General features: G+C 44.0%; 1 protein-coding gene across 1 annotated transcript in view; it reads left to right on the top strand.

Moving 5' to 3' along the window:
- Nucleotides 1-21,060, top strand: part of DIS3L2 (DIS3 like 3'-5' exoribonuclease 2) — a 208,364-nt gene that overhangs the window by 123,197 nt on the left and 64,107 nt on the right. The window contains exons 12-14 of the mRNA XM_068163904.1: nt 6,514-6,626; nt 14,140-14,247; nt 18,754-18,987. Of these exons, the coding sequence (XP_068020005.1) occupies nt 6,514-6,626; nt 14,140-14,247; nt 18,754-18,987 (455 nt within the window). The remainder of the gene's footprint in view (nt 1-6,513; nt 6,627-14,139; nt 14,248-18,753; nt 18,988-21,060) is intronic.

The following is a 21,060-nucleotide window of genomic DNA, read 5'->3' as shown; positions in this document are numbered from 1 at the left end:
AAACTGATGCCAGAGACAAATGGCCAAAGGTCATGGTAGTCAAGACCTGGTTAAAACAGTACTTTAAATGTCACTACAAAGTAGGTAGGAATTATCCTGGATTTTAGACTCATGGATGTCCCATGAGCTGGCCTTTTAACCTCAGGAAAAAGAAAAGACCATACACCAAGCAAACAAAAAAAAAACCCACAAGAAAAGCCCCACAAAACCTAAACAAACCAAATCAAACCCCAAACCACCACCAAGCAAGCAACAACAACACCCAAACACAAAAAAGTTGTTAATTTATTTTTATGCAATTCTCTGAGTATTTCCTGGTTCTATCAGAGCTGCTGAAAGCATCACTTTGCAACACCACTATTCCTGTCAGTAGGTACTCACATACTTCTAGAAATCCAGTAAATGCTGAGACTTTCAGTATGGAAAGACTTAGCATCTGAACATGTTGGGGTTTGGGTTTTGCCTTGCTTTCTTTTCTCACCCCCAACCCTCTCCCCCTCCCAGGATGATCTCCCTTTGGAGTAACTGGGGCCAATCTTGGTTCTGTTAACATTGACAGTTGGTCCATCTTGCAGCTCCTGAGTTTGTGCCACTAAATGAGAAAGCTCACAGTTTTTAATTAGCCCAGCTCCTACAGGAAAAGATGTAAATGTGGTCTGTAAAGGCTAAAGAGATAAAAGGTTGAGGGGAAAAAAAAGCAATGGGTTTACATTTAAATCAGGAAGCAAAGCAAAAGCCCAGACCCACCCAGCCCTCTCTCTGTCTGCAATCCAATGCAGGCATTTGGAATAACCACAGTGATGTGCTGCATGTGCCAGCTCCTGCTTTCTACACCCTTGGCTGCCTCTCTAGGTGCTACAAACTCAGAAAAAACGTTATTAAGCATTAGTCAAAGAGTTCAAATGTCTTGAAGCCTTGATCAGGCTGTTCCTGATGGTCTCAAAGTCGCTCTGTGGCTGGAGCATGAAGGGAGCTGTTTCTGTGGTGCACTTTTCATGCAGAGGAGCTTGGATGGGGACATCTCCTAGATGCAATGCCTGGTAGTACATAATACTAGTACATAGTATTTTGTGGATGGTTACCCTTTAGACATGCTTGCTGTTTGTTTGGGCAGGCAGTTTTTCCTCTTTTGAAGTTGTTGCAAAATTGACTAAAGTCATACTTATGCTCAGATGGAAAAGTTGCAGCTCTGTGCCCCGGGGACTTGTCCTGCTCTCTTGAGAGACAGGTTTCTGATTCCTTTTGCCAGAGTCTTTTCAGGAGGTTATGTCAAGGAAGAGACCTATAGAGAAAGAAAAAGCTATTACTTGCTTAAAAGAAGGTGTAATTAGTTGCCTTTCGGTTGGCTAGAGACCATCATGTGATAATTCAAAAAATTTGGTTTCCTGGTAAACAAGTTAATGGATTTATGCTCAGTTGCACTGCACTTTCAGAAAGCAAATGGCCCTAGGGCACACAAGTAAAATTTAAGCACTTTCCTTGTTATTTTAAAATAAGTAAAATAAAACACACTGCCTGTTTTTCTGAACAATAGCTTGGCTTCCTGTGGTGGAAAAGTAACAGCTGAGAATGAAAGCCACCCACCTTTTGTCTTCAGGCTCCAGAGCAGACAAATAACTCTCTCTTTCCATGGTTCCACATTTACTTTTATATTGAACTCTTCTCCATCCTGTTCTTTCTTTGCTTTCCCATTTGCTCTTTCTCCCACTCAGTCATTGTCTTTTCTCCCTGTCCTAAGAGGGACACTTCTGTTTCACTTTTGATGTACTTAACACACGCCAAAGAGAAAAAAGAATCTTTGGGCTTGGATCAAGTCCTTTGTTTAAAGGCGTATCTGTGATGGCCTCTAGCTAGTTCCTGCAGCTTCCCCAAGTCTCAGTGCCATTTTTGGCCTCAGAGCAATTATTTGGTTTGTGTCAACCCCTCTTACTGTCTGCAGCCCCTCTGCCTATCCCTTGTGTAACAGAGACCCTCCACTGTAGGCACTGTCCCCACCTGTTTGCCTGCAATCACTTGCGAGCACCTCAGCCCTGGTGAAGACCCATGCTCTACTGTAGCACTGCTAATAGTAGCAAAATATTTGTGTAGGTTAAAGGCCTCATTTATCTCTCTTCATGCAAGTTTTTCATACTTCTGCAAGGTGCTAAATATTACTTTGCAGATAAGAGCATCAGGATGGTACCCCTAGGGCAGGGGAATGGGAAAGAGCTGTAATTATTTGCCACAAGAGTTTGGTCTAGTAGGGGAACAGCCAACTACCTGGAACTGCTGACAGCAGTTGGTAGTTGGCTTTCTGGCTAGACCAAGCACTTTGCAATCTGTTTTGAACTCTTCTGAGGGCTGAAGACCATGTGAGAAATAGTGGTTAATATAAAAAACTTGGAATTAGATTTTGAGTTGTCCCAATGTTTTTGCTAGTGTTTGTCTTCTCTCCTGAGAATGATGCTGCTTGAAGATGAGATAGAAATAAAGGGGAGTGTGTATGCATGCTAGAGAATTACCTTCTGCTGTTTTATCCTTAAAGAGCTGCATTTTTAGTTTGCACAATCCTAAAACTTACATCTGTGAAGGTGTAAGCTGAACTTGCTTGGTCTCGCTCTCCATATTGGTGCTGACTAGGGCTGCTGAAGAGAGGAGGGGTTTGCTTTCAGTGTGTTTCCTTCAGTACTGTTCAGATGCATTCAGATTTCTGGGGCAAATACTTGATAGGACTTGCTGGTTTGGCAGTTTTTGTGGAGCATTTACAGGCTGAAAGGGCTTTTCCCTTCTCTTCCAGCTCTTTCTTGCTAATCCTTTCTTGTTTATAATTTTCCTCAAGAAAGAAGAAAGTTCTTTGAACTGTTTTGTTGTAGAGAATGAGATCATCAGTGAAAAAATAATTAAAAAAGGAACAGCTTGTTCTTTGTTCTTCTGTGAGGTGCCACCATTCTCCTTTGATTTTTAGCATCATATCAGTGTTACTCACACAAAGTTTTGGAGCAGGTTCAAACAAACCAGATTCTCAGATCGAGGAGCCAAACCTTCTCCAAAACTGCTTTGTGCCTAGTGCAGCATTGTAGCTCCATCACTTGGTAAGCTTCAAGGGGGGAACCAGGCTTTTAGGAAGCAGGAGAAATACAAGCCTGTTGCATTCTGCCATTCTGGCAGCCACAGGATGGTAAACATAAGGGGGAATGGTTTTCTCTGTGCACAATGCAGCAAGGGTATCAGAACTGTGTTGTTAACAGGAAGGTGGTAACAAATCCTATCCCTCTTGCACACAGCATTGGCCCAAGAGGAGCTTTGGTGGTTGCATGCCCAGCCCTTTCCCTGTTTCTATTGCAAGCCTTAGGAGGAGAGCTCCTCTTTGCAAAGGGCCTCATTATCAGGCCTTGCAATGCCATGGTGTAATTTCAAGTCATACTCCTGTCTCCCATCCATCTCTGCTGCTGCGCCTCTGTTGGTGCAGAGAGGAGCTGATACAGTACAGCCAAGTAATAAAAAGTGCATTGCTGGATTCTAAACCTCATTCCCTGTTGATAAACATCTCCCATGTAGCAGCCTTGTAGTGGTAGATTTCAAAAGGGATGACAGTTTGCACCCACTTTTAGGAGAAATGATTTTAAAAGGAAAAATCCCAGAGATCCTGGGAGGAAGAAGCCATCCAAGTGCCTTCAGCATTTTTCATTGTGATAGATGCGCCCTTCAGCTCCGGCTTTAGCATCAGCATATGAGGTGTCTGGCTTAATCTCCTCTACATTCTTACATACATTTATTTAAAAAAGAAAAGAAAACCCCAAATCTTTACACTGGCAGTGTATAGCTGGCTTCAGGGGTTGTTAGCTTCACTCTGGGAGACTTTTAAATTTGGAGGGAAGCAAGTCCATGGTTTGTAAAGTACACGTTTCTGTAAGAAATTTAGAGCACAAACTCCATCATGATGCAGAGCTACATGCCAAGATTTGAAGCCTTTATTTGCTGGGAAAATAGATTTATTCATCAAAAAGAAGGTGGAGTAGACCATGTGTAGCAGCCTATGGTGTGTGGTCCATGTGTGCCCACCCTTTCCCCTTTTCTCTGCTCTCTCTCTGTCGAGACTTTTTTTCACAGATGAGTTTAACTCTCTTTTCATTCAGGCCTCTTCTGCTTGGGAAATAACGGAAGACTTACAACATGAAATGTTCCTTTTGTGACTTTGTCATGAAAATTAATGAGACTAGAAAAATGGTTTGTGGACCTGGAAGAGAATCCTAGTGAACAGTATTTCTCTATCCACAAAGGTCTTTCATTTTAGCTAGCAAATAAACCAAGGAGAGAGCAGTAGGCAGGTATTTCTGTGCAGGCTTAGGCTGGTATTTTGTCTAACACATTCAAAAGCAGTGATTTGAGGGCCATCAGGTTGGTTGATTGCTGAGCTGTATCTTCAGGTTCTCATGATCTGGATTTTTTGGGGGTGAGGGAGGTAGGGTGATTCATACTGGAGCAAGGCAAACCAAAGAGCTGCCAGTTTGCATTATGTCAATGTATGTAAGAAAATATTTAGATAGAATTTCCATTAGGAGTTGAAAAGCAGGGGGCTCACACTGACCCCAGCTCTTAGAAGCTCTGATGGGAAACCTGAATGAAATTTAACTCCACTCAATGTGTTTTCATTGGCTGACTCCATGTTTTATTATCTCATGCAATGAGATCTTTCTTGGTTTGTCAATTTTCTATCGGGGACAAAAAGTTCATGTATGTAAGGGTGCACATATTGAATTAAAGTACGGTTAAAGGCATGATGTAATGACCCCCTCTCCTTTTCCTTCAGTCAATATTTGCTTGCAGGGTCAATACATTATAATATTGACTTCAAAGTATTCATTATTTTTTTACCTTCTGAGTATGTTGGCTTGGAGTGTGTGTAATATTAAACCTGTTGGTTGAACTCTAAGGTCTTAGACTTACTGTCTAAGTATTTTCAGGCTTGGATGCCTAATCCATGTCGAGCAGCTTTCAAGGCATGTGATAATATCACAACACAGCTGTAGGCAGCTTTCTGAGGTGAACCATTTAATCTGCAGCCTTTTCTCCCAGCTTCCTAACGACTGGTGGAATTTGTTCCTTGGTGTGAGATGGGATTACTGCCCTCTCCCTGTGCTGCCATCATATTTGCTTTCTGCAGGACCTTCCAATGCCTGTAGGTTATGTGGACAAATCTAAACCTCAGCTCTCCCATCTTCCATATGTGCTTCTGCTGCTTTTACATCTGTGCTCTGTCAAGTGTACAAAAGGAGCTCAAAAAGCAAGTTGTTAAAAATTGTTGTGAATTCAGACAGTCTCAGGCTGAGGTGATGCTCACTTACCTGAACTCGCAGGTGAGGGCATAATGGGCTGGGTGGTTCTCATGCTTCCTCTTCATCTGTATACATTTCTGTTCCCACTCTGCTGGAATCTAGCACCTGGGTACCCATCAGAAGGGCACATGGGCAGATGTACTGCATGATGAGTGCAGCTATGAACCATTTATCCTTCAAAACCCTGACATTCTAGAGAAGGGCTTTGATAATATCCTTTGCAAGGCGTATAAACAAACAGGATTGTCACCAGCATAGTGTCTTATTACATTGCCTTTATAAAGAAATTAGGAAAGAAAAAATATTTATAGATACCAAGAAGTTAGTGAATTCCTCTAAAGAACCAAATGTTATAATTAGGAACTCACTGCACTTAGAACTACTCTACAAATAAGCACCTCAAATCTAGCCTGGTCCTTCCAGAGAAAACAAAGGTCAATAGACTTCTTTGAGGATTAGCAAGCCAGAATTTCTTGGACTAAGGTACTAATTACTTCCAAAGCTGGGAATGATCCCTACTTCCAAATTATTGCCAAAAACTCATGATAAACTTCAGTAGTATTCCTCTCTAGCCTAACATTTGAATTAAAATACTTCTAGACTGGACTCTGATTAAAAGACAAAAAGCCTAATCTGAAGGGAAAGCAGGATAACAGGGGGAACATTCTGCTTGTGGAAGAGCTGCACTTCTGCATAGCCTGATCCAGAGTCACTGAAGACTTCACAGCTCACCATCAGCAATTTAGGCTCAACCATGGTGAAGTGGAAAGAAGTGCAGCTCTGAGAACCCAAAAGCATGTGTGACCAGCTGCTTCATACTTGGGTTACAGTGTCCTGCACTGCCTGTGTGCTGGGAAAGTGGGGTTCCATAATTCTTGCTTACTGTTGTCTGACAGCAAAGGGATGAAGACTGGGCTCATTGTCACAAGCTCCTAATCAGTGCTGTGCTTGAGGATTCACTTGTGTGTGTCTCCATTTGCATAGGCTAGCCACAGTGCCTGTGAATTTAGTAGCGTTCTGAGAGCCCACAGTTTTCATCTCAGATGGAAGAGGTGGAAAGAAGTATAATTGTTGTGAGATCTAGGCATATGGTGAAAAGGTTGCAGTAGAGCTGGGAGTGAGGGGAGAGGGGCCAGAGTGAAATGTATCAGCAGTTTGTTCCTACCTGCAGCCTACTGACCTCCTCCTGCAATTTCAGGGAACTTTGAAGTGGGCGTTCACATCGCAGATGTCAGCTACTTTGTGCTGGAAGAAACAGCACTGGATAAGGTAGCAAGCGAAAGAGCAACCAGTGTCTATCTAGTGCAAAAGGTAAGAACAACTTTTCCTTTTTTCATCTTGACAACTGGGCCTTCCCTTTACCATCAATTCAATTCAAAGGTTCATTCTCAGATGCCTGTGATCAAAGTCTAGCTGCTCTTGCTGCAAACCTACATAAAAGAGTAAGCTGATGCAAACTCAGGAGCTGACATAGCTGCTGACTGCCTCAGAGTTTATGGAGAAAGTATGACATGAGGCAGCAGTTTGACCCTGTGTCTGTGAGCAGAGACCCTGGTGTGCCAGGGCTGGTCAGCTCAGGAGCATCTGTGTCTGAACAGGACTTTGTTGTTCAGGACCCAGAGCTGCACAGCTACCTTTGCACAGTGCTGACCTGAGATAAACCTGACAGACCCAGGTTGGCTTTGTCTGCTTTGCTGTTTTGAGCTTGAAATCTGCAGATGTGGTGGTGGAGGATTTCTGCCTTCAGTGTGGTAGCAGCAGCTATCCCTCCCAGAAGTGGATGCATAGCAGGGTAGGGTGTAAAACATACTGTGCAATCTTGCATCCTGAGGTACAAGAGTATTTCACAGACTTGTCTTCTATGTGGTTATCCATATACTGGAGAAATTGTCCTTTTGTCATGCAGTGAAAAGATACTTGAAAGCTTGCAGCTCTCAGTGCAACAGAGTCAACTGTTAAAGCAAAGTTTAAAGTTGCCTATACTTGAAAAAAAAGAACAGATTCAAGTTCATCATGGGAAAGGAAACATTCAGGTTTTGTCTGTGGCTGTCTCATTTTCAACTGGATGTGCACAAACACTTTCTAACTCATCACAAACTGCTGGCACTGGCTGTTAGCCTCCTGTTTTGGCTTGAAGCATCGGATGCATGTAGAGGAGGGTTGGGGCATTCTTGTAAGAGCAGACTAATCTGCCTCCCCCCATGCTCCCATTCAGTCAGCCTGAAGTCCTAAGTGTCCACAGCCATTTCTAGAATGATAGATCATCTTTTTTAGAGTAAATAAAGATATTCCTTACTGTAAGGGTGATGAGACACTAGAACAGGTTGCCCACTGAAGTTGGAATTGTTCAGGTTTGATAGGGCTTTGAGTAACCCAGTCTAGTGGAAGGTGTTCCTCTGTGGCAGGAGGATTGGAACTAGCTGATCTTTAAGGTCCCTTCCAACCTGAACTCTTCTATGAATCTATGATATCCTACTTGCTACTTTGAGGATTAGGAGTAATTCTTTTCCTCCCTCCCTGGACGTTAGTATCATAGTATCAGTCAGGGTTGGAAAGGACCACAAGGATCATCTAGTTCCAACCTCCCTGCCATGGGCAGGAACACCCCACACTAGGTCAGGCTGGCCAGAGCCTCATCCAGCCTGGTCTTAAATACCTCCAGGAATGGGGCCTCAACCACCTCCCTGGACAACCCATTCCAGGGTTTCACCACTCTCATGGGGAAGAACCTCCTCCTCACATCTAGCCTGAATCTCCCCACCTCCAGCTTCATTCTATTCCCCCTAGTCTTATCACTACCTGAGATCCTGTTCCTAGTATTGCTGTCTGGGGAGGATCTTGTTATTTCAAATAGCTTACTGTGCCCACTCCATGGTTTCCAGATGACAAAATGTTGTATTTTATGTTATTGAAATCAAATTAGTGGTTTGATATCAAGCTGCTAAGCTTTAGTAGCTGCTGCATAAGATTCCTGGGTAGAAACAGCAAGGTGTAGCTTCAGGGAGCTTCAGTGAATCCTGGTGGATTTTACATCTCTGTGAGTATGGGTTGTGTGGAATATCCCCAGTGTGGAAAAAGTGCCCCAGATGGCTTTGGTGGTAGTGAGACCAAGAGCACACACACAAGGAATGGCTGTGCTGGGAAATGCCACTTACCAGTGACTTGCTGTTCTCTAAGAGGGGGAAGCAATGCTTATCTCATGGAAAGAGCAGTTCTGGCACCAGAGTCTTCCCAGTCCTACACCCTCCAGTGATAAACCCTTGGCTTATGTGGTGCTCTGCTTTCTCAATGACAGTAGCTCACTGTGGGAGATGTGGGCTGGCCCAGGGGATAATGTCACTGCAGGACAGCAAAGTTGTAGTCCGGGAAGATGTTGTGGCAGTATTTCCAAATCAGAATATTGTGATTTGAAGATGTGAGTTGGGTTTGGATTTTTTTCAAAGGAAAAAAGGAAGATTTTTATATGGGAAAACATTTTTCATGAAAATCTAGTTGAATTCAAAAGATAATTGAATTTTCTTTCAAAGCACTTCCCCCCCCCCCAGGCACTACCAGTCAGTCACATGCAATACTGACCTAGGTTACCTGCTGTCTGCAGTCTTTAATTGCTCTTTAACTTCCTTGTCTCAGCAGTCAGGATTAGTGTTTTAGCCACACTTCTGCCCTGCAGAAAATATATTTTAAGAGTGCAAACTAGGTTAGATGATTCAATGGTCAATATTTTAATTGCAAGGGATGAAAAGGTGAGCAGGGATGGGCAAAGGAAAGTGGCCTGGCTGCCTGAAACAAGATGGTATCGTGATTCTTGTAGAAAATATGCTTTCCTTTGATGGAACTGTTTCCTAAGACAGCTGTGATTCTGCTAGAGGTTAGCACCACACTAATCCTCCCAAAGAAGTTAAATAAAGCCACATATTTAGTTTTCCTGAACCATGTATCCAGAAGGGGAGTTACTGTGTAATTGCTAGCAGTCTATTTAATAAAAGTCAGAAGTTTTTGACATAAGCCTGTATCAGGTTTTAAGAAGCAAGAAAACCTAAACAGTTTCCTCTTTTTTGGCACCTCTTGTAGTGTTATTTTAGGTGTGAAGCAGCTTGAGTGAGAGGTCAGCCATAAATCCCTATAATATTTTATTGGTCATATTTTATACTGGAGATCAAAGATGGGAACTGTAAGGCTATCTTCATGCTGAGTCCAAGGACTTTGAGGCATTCACTTTTGACACCAGCAGGTTGTCAGGGTGTTGATATTTTGATAATCTCAGGCTGAGTAACAAAGAGTTGCTCAAAATGTGAATTCATGGAAGTGTTGATACAAGTCTTGAGCAGAAATCTTGGCTCATAAACAAATTGCCTATTTCCTTTGAGTGTCTTTTAGTGTGTAAGAAAGAGGCTCACTGAGGCCACCCCGTTGTTGGACCTCAGCGTCCTCTTCCCATCTCTGGGGAGAGAGCAGTTGATAGAAACTTTCAGTTAATACAATCCCTTCCTATCAGACTGGTGGTGGGAGAAGGGGTCACCCCTGGAGTCAGCAATGGTCATGTCCCACTGAACCAAGCCTGAGCGGTCAGCCAAAGCCAGGACATCAGCAGAATGAGGTTGTGAAAATAAGAGGCTGTCCTTAACCAGGTTTGCTCCTTTCCCTCCTTGTTTGACTGATTTTACCCTTCTCTTCATTGAAAACCTACTGCTGTAGTTCTGTTTATGAGAGCCTCACTGGCTAACTCACTCTGAACCTGGCCAGTCAGTCAGTCCTGGCTGCAGCAGATGCTTTGGTTTTAAAGGGAGCTGGGATTTTTATCATCTCAGTGTGTGTGTGCTCCCTCCCACTGCCCAACTTCCTAGCAATGAGTTTGAGGCTGGAAATTCACATTTAGTTTCTGGAAGCACTTTATTAGCCAAAGTGGCAAAGCAAAGCAAACCCAAGAGCTCTCACAAGCAGGAGGTTAGATCTTCCTGTTTCCAAATCAAATGCACCATACAGAGGAGCCAGCTGCTAAACAGTGTCGTCAGCCGTGGTTGCAGGTTCACATGTTTTATAATGCTGGGATGATAATGTGTGGGAAAGCCCCCAGCTCAGGCAGAGACTTTTCTTACTTTGCTTTTCCCTTTCTGCCCACTACTTTGGGGTGCTGGGGTGTGTGGCTGTTTTGCAGGGAAGGCTGATAGCATGGAGCAGGGCTGTCAGGCACTGCTGGAGTACTGCATCTCAACCTGCATGTAGTAGAGCTCGAGACACCACATGGAGGACTTGGAAATGGGGAGAGAGAAATCCTGTCAGTGCTTTGATTTGAAATGCAGGCCCATGGCTGTGGGCATTGTGGATGTCAGCCTTTGTCTTAAAGAAGTGCCCTTTTCAGTATCTCCTGGGCCTTACTTGTCTTATGGGAAGAGATGATGTCTTTTATTAGTCAGAGAGGGATGAAAACCAGACAAGCTCTTACCACTCAAGCCTTTCTTCAACTCCAGTTTCTGTGATACATTCATTAGAAAGGATTTCCTGGAGGCTGTAGGGCCTTTTTTTCCATTGTGAAAGCTTTTTATTCTAGCCCTGCTGGGTCTCTCCAACTGCATTTCTGGACTGAACTATGTTTATACACCCTGCACTTCCAGCTTTATGATCCCTGTGTGAGCCCAGGTGACTTTATTTCCACCTGCAATAAAGTCATGCTGAATGATGTGATCCCCAACGTGGGCACATCCTTAGCAATTTGCTAAGGAAACCACTTCACACCAGAGGTGATATCCCTCTGCAGCATTGCAGCCAGCCGGATCTCTGCGTGCCCAGGCACTCCCCAGGGCAGCTGGCAGACGCCGCTGTCTCTTGGCAGACAGTCACGGGAAGGGCAAAGCACTTAGAAGATGCCAGGCAACCTCTGGATTATTTGAGGTGATGCTACACAACCCTGATATTTTGCAAGTCTGGGCATTAAAGACGTACTTAGGGAAATCTCTCATCCTGCGTCTCCTTCAGAAAAAGATGAAGCTAATCCTATTGTGAAAGTTCCTTCTGGGCAGCGCCTGTGAGTGCTCCCAAAGCATCTTGCTCCCCAAGTGTGACACAGTTGTGACATTTTTCCGTGTTAAATGCTGGCCTTGCAACTGCTCAGAATCCTTTCAGCCTGTGACCGTATCATGTTAAGGAAAAAGGAAATGTGTATTTATAGCTTAAACTTCTGTGCTTTGTGATATTTGGCTTATTCTCTGTGTAGAATGTGAGGAGGAACTGGGATGTTAAAGCAGAGGGAGGCAGCTAGCCAAGGTTGTCATGATGTTGAAAACAGGTTTCTTCTTTTAATTCAGTGAGGTAGATAAAAATTGAAATACCTTCAGTGCAAGGTCACATTCTCTTATGCATGTGTTTGATGAGCCCATGAAAAGGTTGATTGAAATCTTGCTCCTCCTTTGAGGCTTCCCTTCGTGGCTTGGGTTAAGTTGCTTTGCCTAAAGTTTTTCTCCTGTGAAACAGGGGTAACGCCGGCTGATCCTTCCCTGTTTAACAGTGGGTTTGTTACAGCTAATTACTTGGTGAGTGTTTAGTGCTGTAATTATGATCTGAGTTAAAGCTTTGCTTGTGTTTCACATCATTTGAAAGCCCTTCTATAGAATTATAGCCTCTTGAATCAGGTATTAATCCTGCTAAGTACACTTAAAACAAGCATCCTGTTGTTCTTTGTGGATGGGCTTTCATGGTTCGTGTAGGCATTTTTCTAGCAGACTGTTGTTGCTACAGGAGATGTGAAGGGAAAGAGGATGTGCTAAGGCACAGAAATACTCAATATGTGCAGACCATTATCTGATTACCAGTCACAGAGAAGGGGAGAGAGATAAAAGCTAATAACTGCAGCTTTTAATTTGGCTGGAAAAGGGCATGGGAACTTCTATTAAATTACTGGCACTTTGTTCCCTGTGACCTGAGCTTTGGGGTCTCGTGGTGGCCGTGGGTGATCTTAGGCAGGCAGGGATTTCCGATAGTATATAAAACTATTTTCTCTCTTTTCTGCTATGGGCTGGCACCACTCAGGATAAATTTACAGCCTTGTGGTGTGGGTCCTTCCAGGCAGCATGGCAGAGCTCACGTACTGGACCTGTGAGTTATGAATGTAGCAGCATTGTTAAGGCGCTGCTCACGACTGGAATAACAGAGCTGAGGGCCTTTGTGTTGCGGGAAACGGCTTATCATAATCTGGGCCCTTGTGACCTTCCAGCTGAACCAGTGCTGCTGATTCATGGTGCAAGTGGCTCCTGGACAGTCACAGACTGTACAGTTAGCCTTTTGGCATTAACATGCACTGCAATTAGAATGGATTTATAGCCATCATCTGGTGCCAAACCACAAATGTGATTAAATATTTTAAGAGCCTTTCTTTCAAAGCAAAAGGTAAATATGGACACCTAAGACTTTCTTTCTTACTGTTTTGAAGAACATTTGTTTCCCTGGTATCCTGATAGACAAGGTGATCTCTGAAACCACCCAGTTGGTGTCATGGAGTTTGGAGGAGATGGGGTTTGTATGCCAGTCAGCTTCCTGCTGACCCTATGTTTAGGGAGTGAGACACAGAGCAATCAAAATGGAAACTAAATTAAATGGCTAAATTTTATGGCAACCTGGTAGAGCATTTCCTGTGTTTTTCTGGAATGCACCAGCCTGTGCTGCCACTTAAAATAAACAAGAGGAATCATGTGGTTCTTCTTTGAAGGCATCCTCACAAAGGTAAATAATGAGAAGGGAAATAAGAATGTGAAACTCTAATAATTAGGTTTGCTTCATTAAGCAGCTGCTAAATATTATCTTTACAGCAGACTTCACCTGGGAAATAGCTCAGGGGTGGTAGAAACACTTGAAGCTGCTCAGGTTATTCTCGTGTGAATACGCTCCAAAGCTTTTGCTTTGTTTCTGTAGTCAGGTGAGTAATTTGTGGTTTGGTAATCCAGAGTTCAGCAAGAGAAATATTGATTAGTTGCAAGAAATTAGGACAGAAGGGAAAGAAATCTCTGCCAGAAATCTGACATTTTATTCAGAGTTTAGTAAAATAATAATTGCTCTCCCTCTGGTTGCAAACATCATGCTCAGTATTCTTTAAAAGGGTACATTTGTTTATCTCACCAACATCTCCATGTTCTGCTCTGTGTTACAAAGCGTGGCTCAGTCTTTATCAAAGCCAAGCGCCACTCCTGTGGTGCATGGCAGAAGTTTCATTTATGCTTCGCAGGGAGCAGATCCTGCATGACTTGCCTGGTTTCACAGTATTCAGTGGCAAAGCAAGAAACACAGTTCCCAAATCCAAGCTCTTCAGCTCCTGACTGCCAGGACCATGTTTCTTCATCAAGTTTCCTGATGTGCTAAAAGTGGCAGTGGGAAAGAAGTGGAACGCAGAGCAAACTTTGTGACCTTAAAAGCTGCAGAGTGAAATATTTGCATAACCCAGGAGGCAGGATGCTCCAGGATGGTTACTCCATTCCTCAGAAGGGAGCACTGGAATAATTCCCAGGCTGGAGACTGACAGCTCCTTCTTGGTTTCATTGAGGGACTGGGCTGATGAGAGTGTTGCTGGCCTTAGCTGTGTCTTGAAGTCCTTGGTTTATTTACTCATTCCACACTAGCATGCTCTTCACCGTGTGGATCTAGCTCTGGCATGGCTGATGCATCCCAGAGCTATGACATAGCCACTCCTGCCACAGAGAACAGGATCCTGAAGGATTAATGCATTTTCTCCTCCTGTGCATTGTTTAGCCTGTCTTCTACCAACTGGTCAGGGAAACTTGACCAGAGGCAGGTCATCCACTACAAGCCTGTATCTCACCAAGGCTTTCTTCTCTTCCAGGTGATCCCGATGCTTCCCAAACTGCTGTGTGAGGAGTTATGCAGTCTCAATCCCATGAAAGATAGACTGACATTCTCTGTGGTGTGGAAGATGACTCCGGAAGGCAAGGTACTTCAAGTAGCAGGCAGTCATGCTGCCAGTCAGTCCTTCAGTGGTCAGCCTCTACTCTTGCAAACAGAATGGTAAAAATGCTGTCCTTTACCAATCAGGTGGACAACAAAGGACTTGTTGGTGAACAATACTGAAAGGTGTAGAACTGCATCTGTATCTTGTCTTACTGATGAGATATCATCCCAAATGGAATAATCTCACTGTTGTGGTGGGGCAAGGGATAGCTGGTTTTAAACTGAAAGAGGGTAGGGTTAAACTAGAAATAAATAGTTTTGTGTTGTTTTTTTTTTTAACAATAAGGGTGGTGAAACACTGGCACAGGTTACCCAGAGAGGTGGTAGAAGCCCCATTCCTAGAAACAGTCGAGGGTTGGATGGGGCTCTGAGCAACCTGATCTAGCTAAAAATGCCTCTGCACACTGCAGGGTGGGTTTGGACTAGGTGACCTTTAAAAGTCCTTTCCCACCCAAACCATTCTACGATTCTGTGGTGGAAAAAGGAAGAATATTTGTAGGAATCTCAGAAATGGAGAACTTCCCACTCCTTTCCAGGTGACCCATCCATTTAATGTTTTACCTCTGGCAGCAAGTCAAAGCCAACATTTTGGGTGGGACAAGATGCTCCCTGCAACTCCAGCCCTGCCTTGTGCTCATTGGCAGTTTGCAATGCAGTGGATGCAGGCAGTATCCTCTGTGGCCTCTCTGGTAAACAGACTATTACATTCTTCTTCAGAGCTGCAAATTACATTGATCCAAATGAAGTGTGATAGCTTCAGCAAAGGCACAGCTCCGTTCTCTGCATGTGTTATTTCCAGGGAGCAGTTGTGGATGCTATCAATGCAGTAAGCTGCCTTCCACTGCCTGCCAGATCTCCTCGGGTCTTTATTCCTCTCCTTGTGCCTCACCCACACTCTTTGTAACCCTAACAATGTCCTCTTTGGTGACCAGGGGGTCCTCTCACTAGTCGAGGAGGGCTAAAGATTGCCACTACCAGAGGACTCTCTGATCTATGTGAAGTGTACTTACAGAATACAGAATAAGGAATTAACCAGGCTGGAAAAGGCCTTCGAGATCATCGAGTCCAACCTATTACCTAACACCACCTGACAACTAAACCATGGCACTAAGTGCCTCATCCAGTCTCTTTTTAAACACTTCCAGTGATGGTGACTCCACCACCTCCCTGGGCAGCCCATTCCAATGGCCAATCACTCTTTCTGTGAAGAATTTCTTCCTAACACCCAGCCTAAACCTCCCCTGGTGCAGCTTGAGACTGTGTCCTCTTGTTCTGGTGCTGGTTGCCTGGGAGAAGAGACCAACCCCCACCTGGCTACAACCTCCCTTCAGGTAGTTGTAGACAGCAACAAGGTCTTCCCTGAGCTTCCTCCTTTCCAGGCCAAACAAGCCCAGCTCCCTCAGCCTCTCCTCATAGGGCTTGTGCTTCAAACCCCTCATCAGCTTTGTTGCCTTTCTCTGGACACATTCCAGCAACTCAACATCTTTCCTAAATTGAGTGGCCCAGAGCTGGACACAGGACTCAAGGAAGCTCCAGGGTTTCCAAATATTTTTTGTATACAGAATGATTGCTTTTAACCAGGGCTGTGCTCATGCACAACTCTCTGTGGGGAGTATTTCTTGTGCCAGTCTGGTCATTTTTCACAAAGATTAACTTTAGTTTCTTGTAATTGCCCATACTGCTCTTAAGGATGCTGAATCTTGTTTTGTGCTTTAGCAAAACATAGAGTCCTGCATCTGTGTTTCACCAGTGAGTCCCTGCTCTGTCACTGTGGTAGGTTGTATTCCTTCATTGTGAAAAGCATTCAATTTCCTGTAGCAACTGCATGATTACTCATGAGACCTTCTAATAGTAGCTGCTTGGTGGGTCTTTTATTGATTCTGAGTGGTCTTTGAACAGCTAATAGTCAAGTCTTAATTAAAATAAGCCTTTAATGAAATCTTGTCTCTTGTCCCCTGCTATACACACACTATTTGCTTTTGAAATAGTGTGCAGACCAACCCTGTCTGGTCAGTGAGAAAATGCAGAAGCTGCAGCATCTGCCTTCTGCTTAGGGAGCTGATCTGTGGAGGAGCAGTGGTCTAGGTCATGACCATGCTGTCCCTTGGAAAGCAGACTGCCTAAGGCCATCTCAGCAAACTGGTCTCACCAAAGAGGCCTTTTGGGACTGCAGTCTCAATTGCGGTCACTTAATTTGAATATCAGGTGAAAGCTGGAGGAGGATTTACTCCTTCCAAGGGGAAAAGTGGTTGTGGGACTTTTGCCCTGCAGGGCATTTTTGTGAGTTGGGACAGAACGTGACTCCTGCATTTCTAGGTGTTACTATAGCCTAATCACAGTGTAAACAGGATCACGTGCTCTTCCAGGCTCTGCTGGGTGAAAGGGGAGTGAGACAAAGGCTCCAACATGGCCTTTGAATAACAGTTCAGGTGCCATGTATCCTCAGAGGTGGCTTTCAGCAGTAACCTGGGGACTGGGGAAGGCACTTCTTTATAGAATTATCCTTCTGATTTGTACCCAGTCCATGGTGGAATTGACTCACCTAGTTTATAATGCAAAATGAGAGTGCTTTCCAAACACAAAATATTTAGTGTGGGATTACATAACAGTGAGGGCTAGAATTGATAGTGCTCTTTGCAGAAATTAATAGCTGGAGGTGGAGGAAACAGCAGGGAAATAAAAGTAGTGTCTGAAAATGTCTGAACAGCGAGTTGAAAGAGCTGGGTATGACACCTGGAGGGTCTGTAGAAGTGCTCAACTGAAATGAAGGCTGCTTGCTGTGCTCCCAGATCATATCATAGAACTATGGAATGCATTGGGTTTGATGGGATCCTCAAAGATCATCTCAACGAGGAAAACCATCTTACTGCTGCCCAAGTACTATCCATGTCTTACAGAAATCAGAAGCATCTCTATTGCCAACTGGCTAATAGCCTTCAGCTTGCTGGAAGTGGATCACTTAAAGAGCAGTGCAGCCCCTTCCACGCCTGAAGTAATGCTGGCTTAGTACTGGGAGCTTTTTGGGTCCACCAGATTTCATCTGATGTCGCTGACCTGCTCAATTTGGATCCCCCATTGCCACAAGAAGCTGAATCCTATTTAACAAGACAGCAGAGTGCAGAGCAGGTGCTGTCAGCTTTGTGACTTTTTCTTTCTTCTTGCATACAGAAAGGGTCCTGCACAGAATAACCATGAGCCGAGATCAGAGCATTTTACACTGCAATACATCACTTGCTGCATCTCTGCTATTAGGACACTTCTGAACTAGAGATGAGCTAAAATGCCCTGTGACATTAGAGGTCTGGGCTGCTGAGTTACACTGCATGTATGTTCTACAGGCATAAGGGAGGGAGGCAGCAAAGATATCTTGGGGATCAGTCCTTTGCTGTTAAGGAGAGGATTTGCCTTTCTGAGGCAGTATCCTTGATGAGTCTGTCAGGGAGCTGTCTATTCTCCCTGGACACCATCACTTGCAGAATTTACCTTTTCCTGGTGTGCTGATGAAGGGATAAGGTGGCACTTGTAGCTAAGGCAGAATTACTATTCTCCTTTCATTCTCTGAGCACTTGTGCTTTGAAAGGTTTATCACAGACTGCATCCATCTTCAGAGCTCTCATGCCAATGCTCTTGACTTTTCTGAAGAGCCTTCCATCCTTTGTCCCTCTACACTTTCTCACTGACTTGATGAGCTTTTGGACTCTTACATATCTCAGCTGAAAACAGATTTTCTTTTCAGCATTAAGAAATCATTCTGAATTGCTGCCTTTAAATTTGCATCCTGTTACAGGGTTTAAAATGGAAGCTGCTTCTGATTTAAAGCAAAATAACTTTATAGATGATTTACAGATTACTTTCCTCTAGATTCCAAAATACGTTGGAAGCTCAGGAAGGTTCCTGGCTTGAATTGGGACCTAGGACCACAGGCATGAGCAGAGAAACAAAGGGTCAGTGACAGGCTGTATCTCCTCCAGATCCACCTAAGTCCTACTCAGGCACTTTCACAAATGCTAGTCAGACACTGGAGTGCCTGCAATGCTGAAGACAGTATTTTAAAGTTGTGCCTGCTGGCCACGCTTAAATTGAAGATGTGGAATGCTGTCTGCTGTGGTTTAGATAGCAAATCCTTCCTTGCATGTGTGTATCTGCCTGTTTCCACTCCTGCACCTAGAAACCTTTGAGTCAACTGACAGATTTCAGCTCCTAGGTGGGCTGTAGTTCTTTGAGTTTTATGGAAGAAGGAAGACAGATAGTGGAGGGAGATCCAAGCAGTTTCCAAGTGCAATATATTATGCATATGGGTGTTACTAGACACTAGAGAACCTATACGGGCAAAAGACTGGATGGCTTCAGTATGAGAAGCTCTTCACTTGAAGATCACAGTCAGTGATGAAGTCTGGTGTCATTCCTTCCAATGTTTGTACAGCCCCACAGGCTTTTGTGCACTGGAAGAATATGTCCTCAGGTCAATTTGTGCTTTCCACTTTTGCAGATTCTTGAGGAATGGTTTGGGCGAACAGTCATCTGCTCCTGTGTGAAGCTAAGCTATGACCACGCACAGAGTATGATTGAAAACCCTGGGAAGGTGTTCTCAGCTGAAGAACTACCCCCTGTCTCCCCTCAACACTCGGTAGCTGAGATCCAGCAAGCTGTGCTGAACCTGCATCGAATCGCTCAGCACCTCCGCAAGCAGCGCTTCATCGACGGCGCTTTGCGCTTGGACCAGGTGAGTCAGTCCGGCAGTCCAGCCCTGCTCTGCCGAACCAATTTCACTTTGTGCTCCTTAGAACTCTCTGATTGGTCGAAAACCTCAAAGGGAAAAGTCAGGGCTGGAATAGAATTCTCTGATCAGTCTAAAACCTCAAAGTGGAAAGCGGAGGCTGGAATAGAAAGGCAGGTTTGTGTGCCAGCGTTGTCTTGGGGAGCATCATCAAGTTATGCACCAAAAGCACTAAGATAAAAGGAAAAAAGTTCCTGTGTTTTAAGGAGTGGTCCATCTTTCAGCATTTTTCAAAATCCTAAACCCATGGCAGGCTGGGGAAGTAACTCATCCAGTGAAACAAATCATGACACAGTCATTCATTATCAAGCAGCTCAGATATCCTTAGTGCACATTTCACTGCGAAAGGCTCATCCTCCAAATTTATTTCTGTGCTTGCAATACTCATGTTTTCCACACTTTCATAGCAGTTCTCTGCACTGGGAAAATGACTAAATGTTATCTAAGCTAGTACTTACAAGTCTTGGGTGTGTTTCAGAGGATTAAATGCTGGTGAGGAGGCTTTCTGTCTGGGGTGATTTAAATAATCTTGTATCAGTTGTGATGTGTGTTATTTCTATTTTACAAGTAGATACAGATATTTTAGGCTATCACAGCAAAAACACTTCTGCATTTGAAGTTCAGCTGCTCTGAGGTGGCTTCTGACAGGTTTTGTGGATAGGAGGTTCCAGTAGTTTATAGAACCCAGTGACTTTCCTAAGGCGGGAGATAGAATAATCTCCCTCATATGAGGAAGCTCCACTGTCTCATTGTGCAAAGTGAGCATGAGTCAACACAAGGATATTGCTGAGGGACTGTAGCCTACTGAGATATGTAAACAGAGCTATTGTATCTGAGGGGTATGTTGTAACCCTTCCATTTTATTCAGCATTGTAGCTTTGTCTTCAGTTGCAGGAAAGTAATTTTGGAGAAATCATTGCAGAGCAACAAGAGCACAGGGTGTCTGTAATCTGTGAACTTCCCCACCAAAGCACGTGGTTTAGTCTGGCAAAGCTGCTGTGGAGAAGAGGCAATGTGCTTCCACCCATGTCTCAGATGGACAGGATGACACATGAGTGTCTTGAATTTCAGCAGAGGAGATTGGGGTCATACACCAGGATAAACTTTCTGGTGTAGGCATTGTAGTGTCTGATACACTGCCTACATCTCTTGTAGGAGGCCTTGGAGGACTGGTTAGGCACATGTAAGTGAGACTGGAGTGAGGGCATTTGTTCAAGGTCCCTTCTGGCTCAAAGGAAGTAATATTCTTTTTTTTATAATTATATTAATATATTTTTTGGAATTCAAACTCTCACTTTGAAGTCATGCAGAGTTTTCTTAAACCTCTTTTTGTATCAGAAGCTTTCCTCTAAGGTTTCTCATACAATGGGTAATAAGCTGTGCTTTTGTTCCCAAGCACACTCTGAATGCTACAGAAATGTAGAAAAATCCAGCCTTTGCTCTTGGTGAGCTGACTGGGAAGCCTTGGAGATGTCTGGGTTGGAACAACAGTCCATGGTGGCTGGGAGCTATGGCCCAGAAAGGCCCCCAGCTGCATTCCACAAGTGAGACTTAACAGTGTAGTGCAGGGCAGTCACCCTATGTGCCCAAGTTGAGTATCTGTTATCAAACTAACCTCGGGGAAAATGTTTTAAACCAACTGTAGCATTTTCAGTGGGAGGATCTGTCCAGGGAAGCATCCTGTTCCAGCAATACTCCATCAAAGATTAGCAGTGTTTTGGTGTGCTCTGTGCTGTTCTAGAGGAGCCATTAAAGAGAAGATATTGGAGCATCATGTGCTAAGGGCACCAGAGAGGGCTGATTCCTGCTCAGCCTAGTTCCTAACCAAGGTGATAAACTCAGTTTTGTCTCACAAGTGGCACTTTATGCTGAGCAGAATCTCTCTCTCCTGGCAAGAGTATCAGAGTTCAAATGTAATGGTGTTGGAGAAGGAAGTGCACTTTAGTTTAAGGGACACTTTCACCATACTTCCTCTGTTCAACTGCTGCCTTAATAGTTGTATTTTGATAAACTGCACCC

This window comes from Melanerpes formicivorus, unplaced genomic scaffold, assembly GCF_026170545.1.
Source record: "Melanerpes formicivorus ecotype bairdi unplaced genomic scaffold, bMelFor1.0.p_v2 SCAF_76, whole genome shotgun sequence".
Classification (NCBI taxonomy): Eukaryota; Metazoa; Chordata; class Aves; order Piciformes; family Picidae; genus Melanerpes; species Melanerpes formicivorus.
The sequence above is the reverse complement of the archived record's forward strand: the minus strand, read 5'-3'. Positions and strand labels throughout refer to the sequence as shown.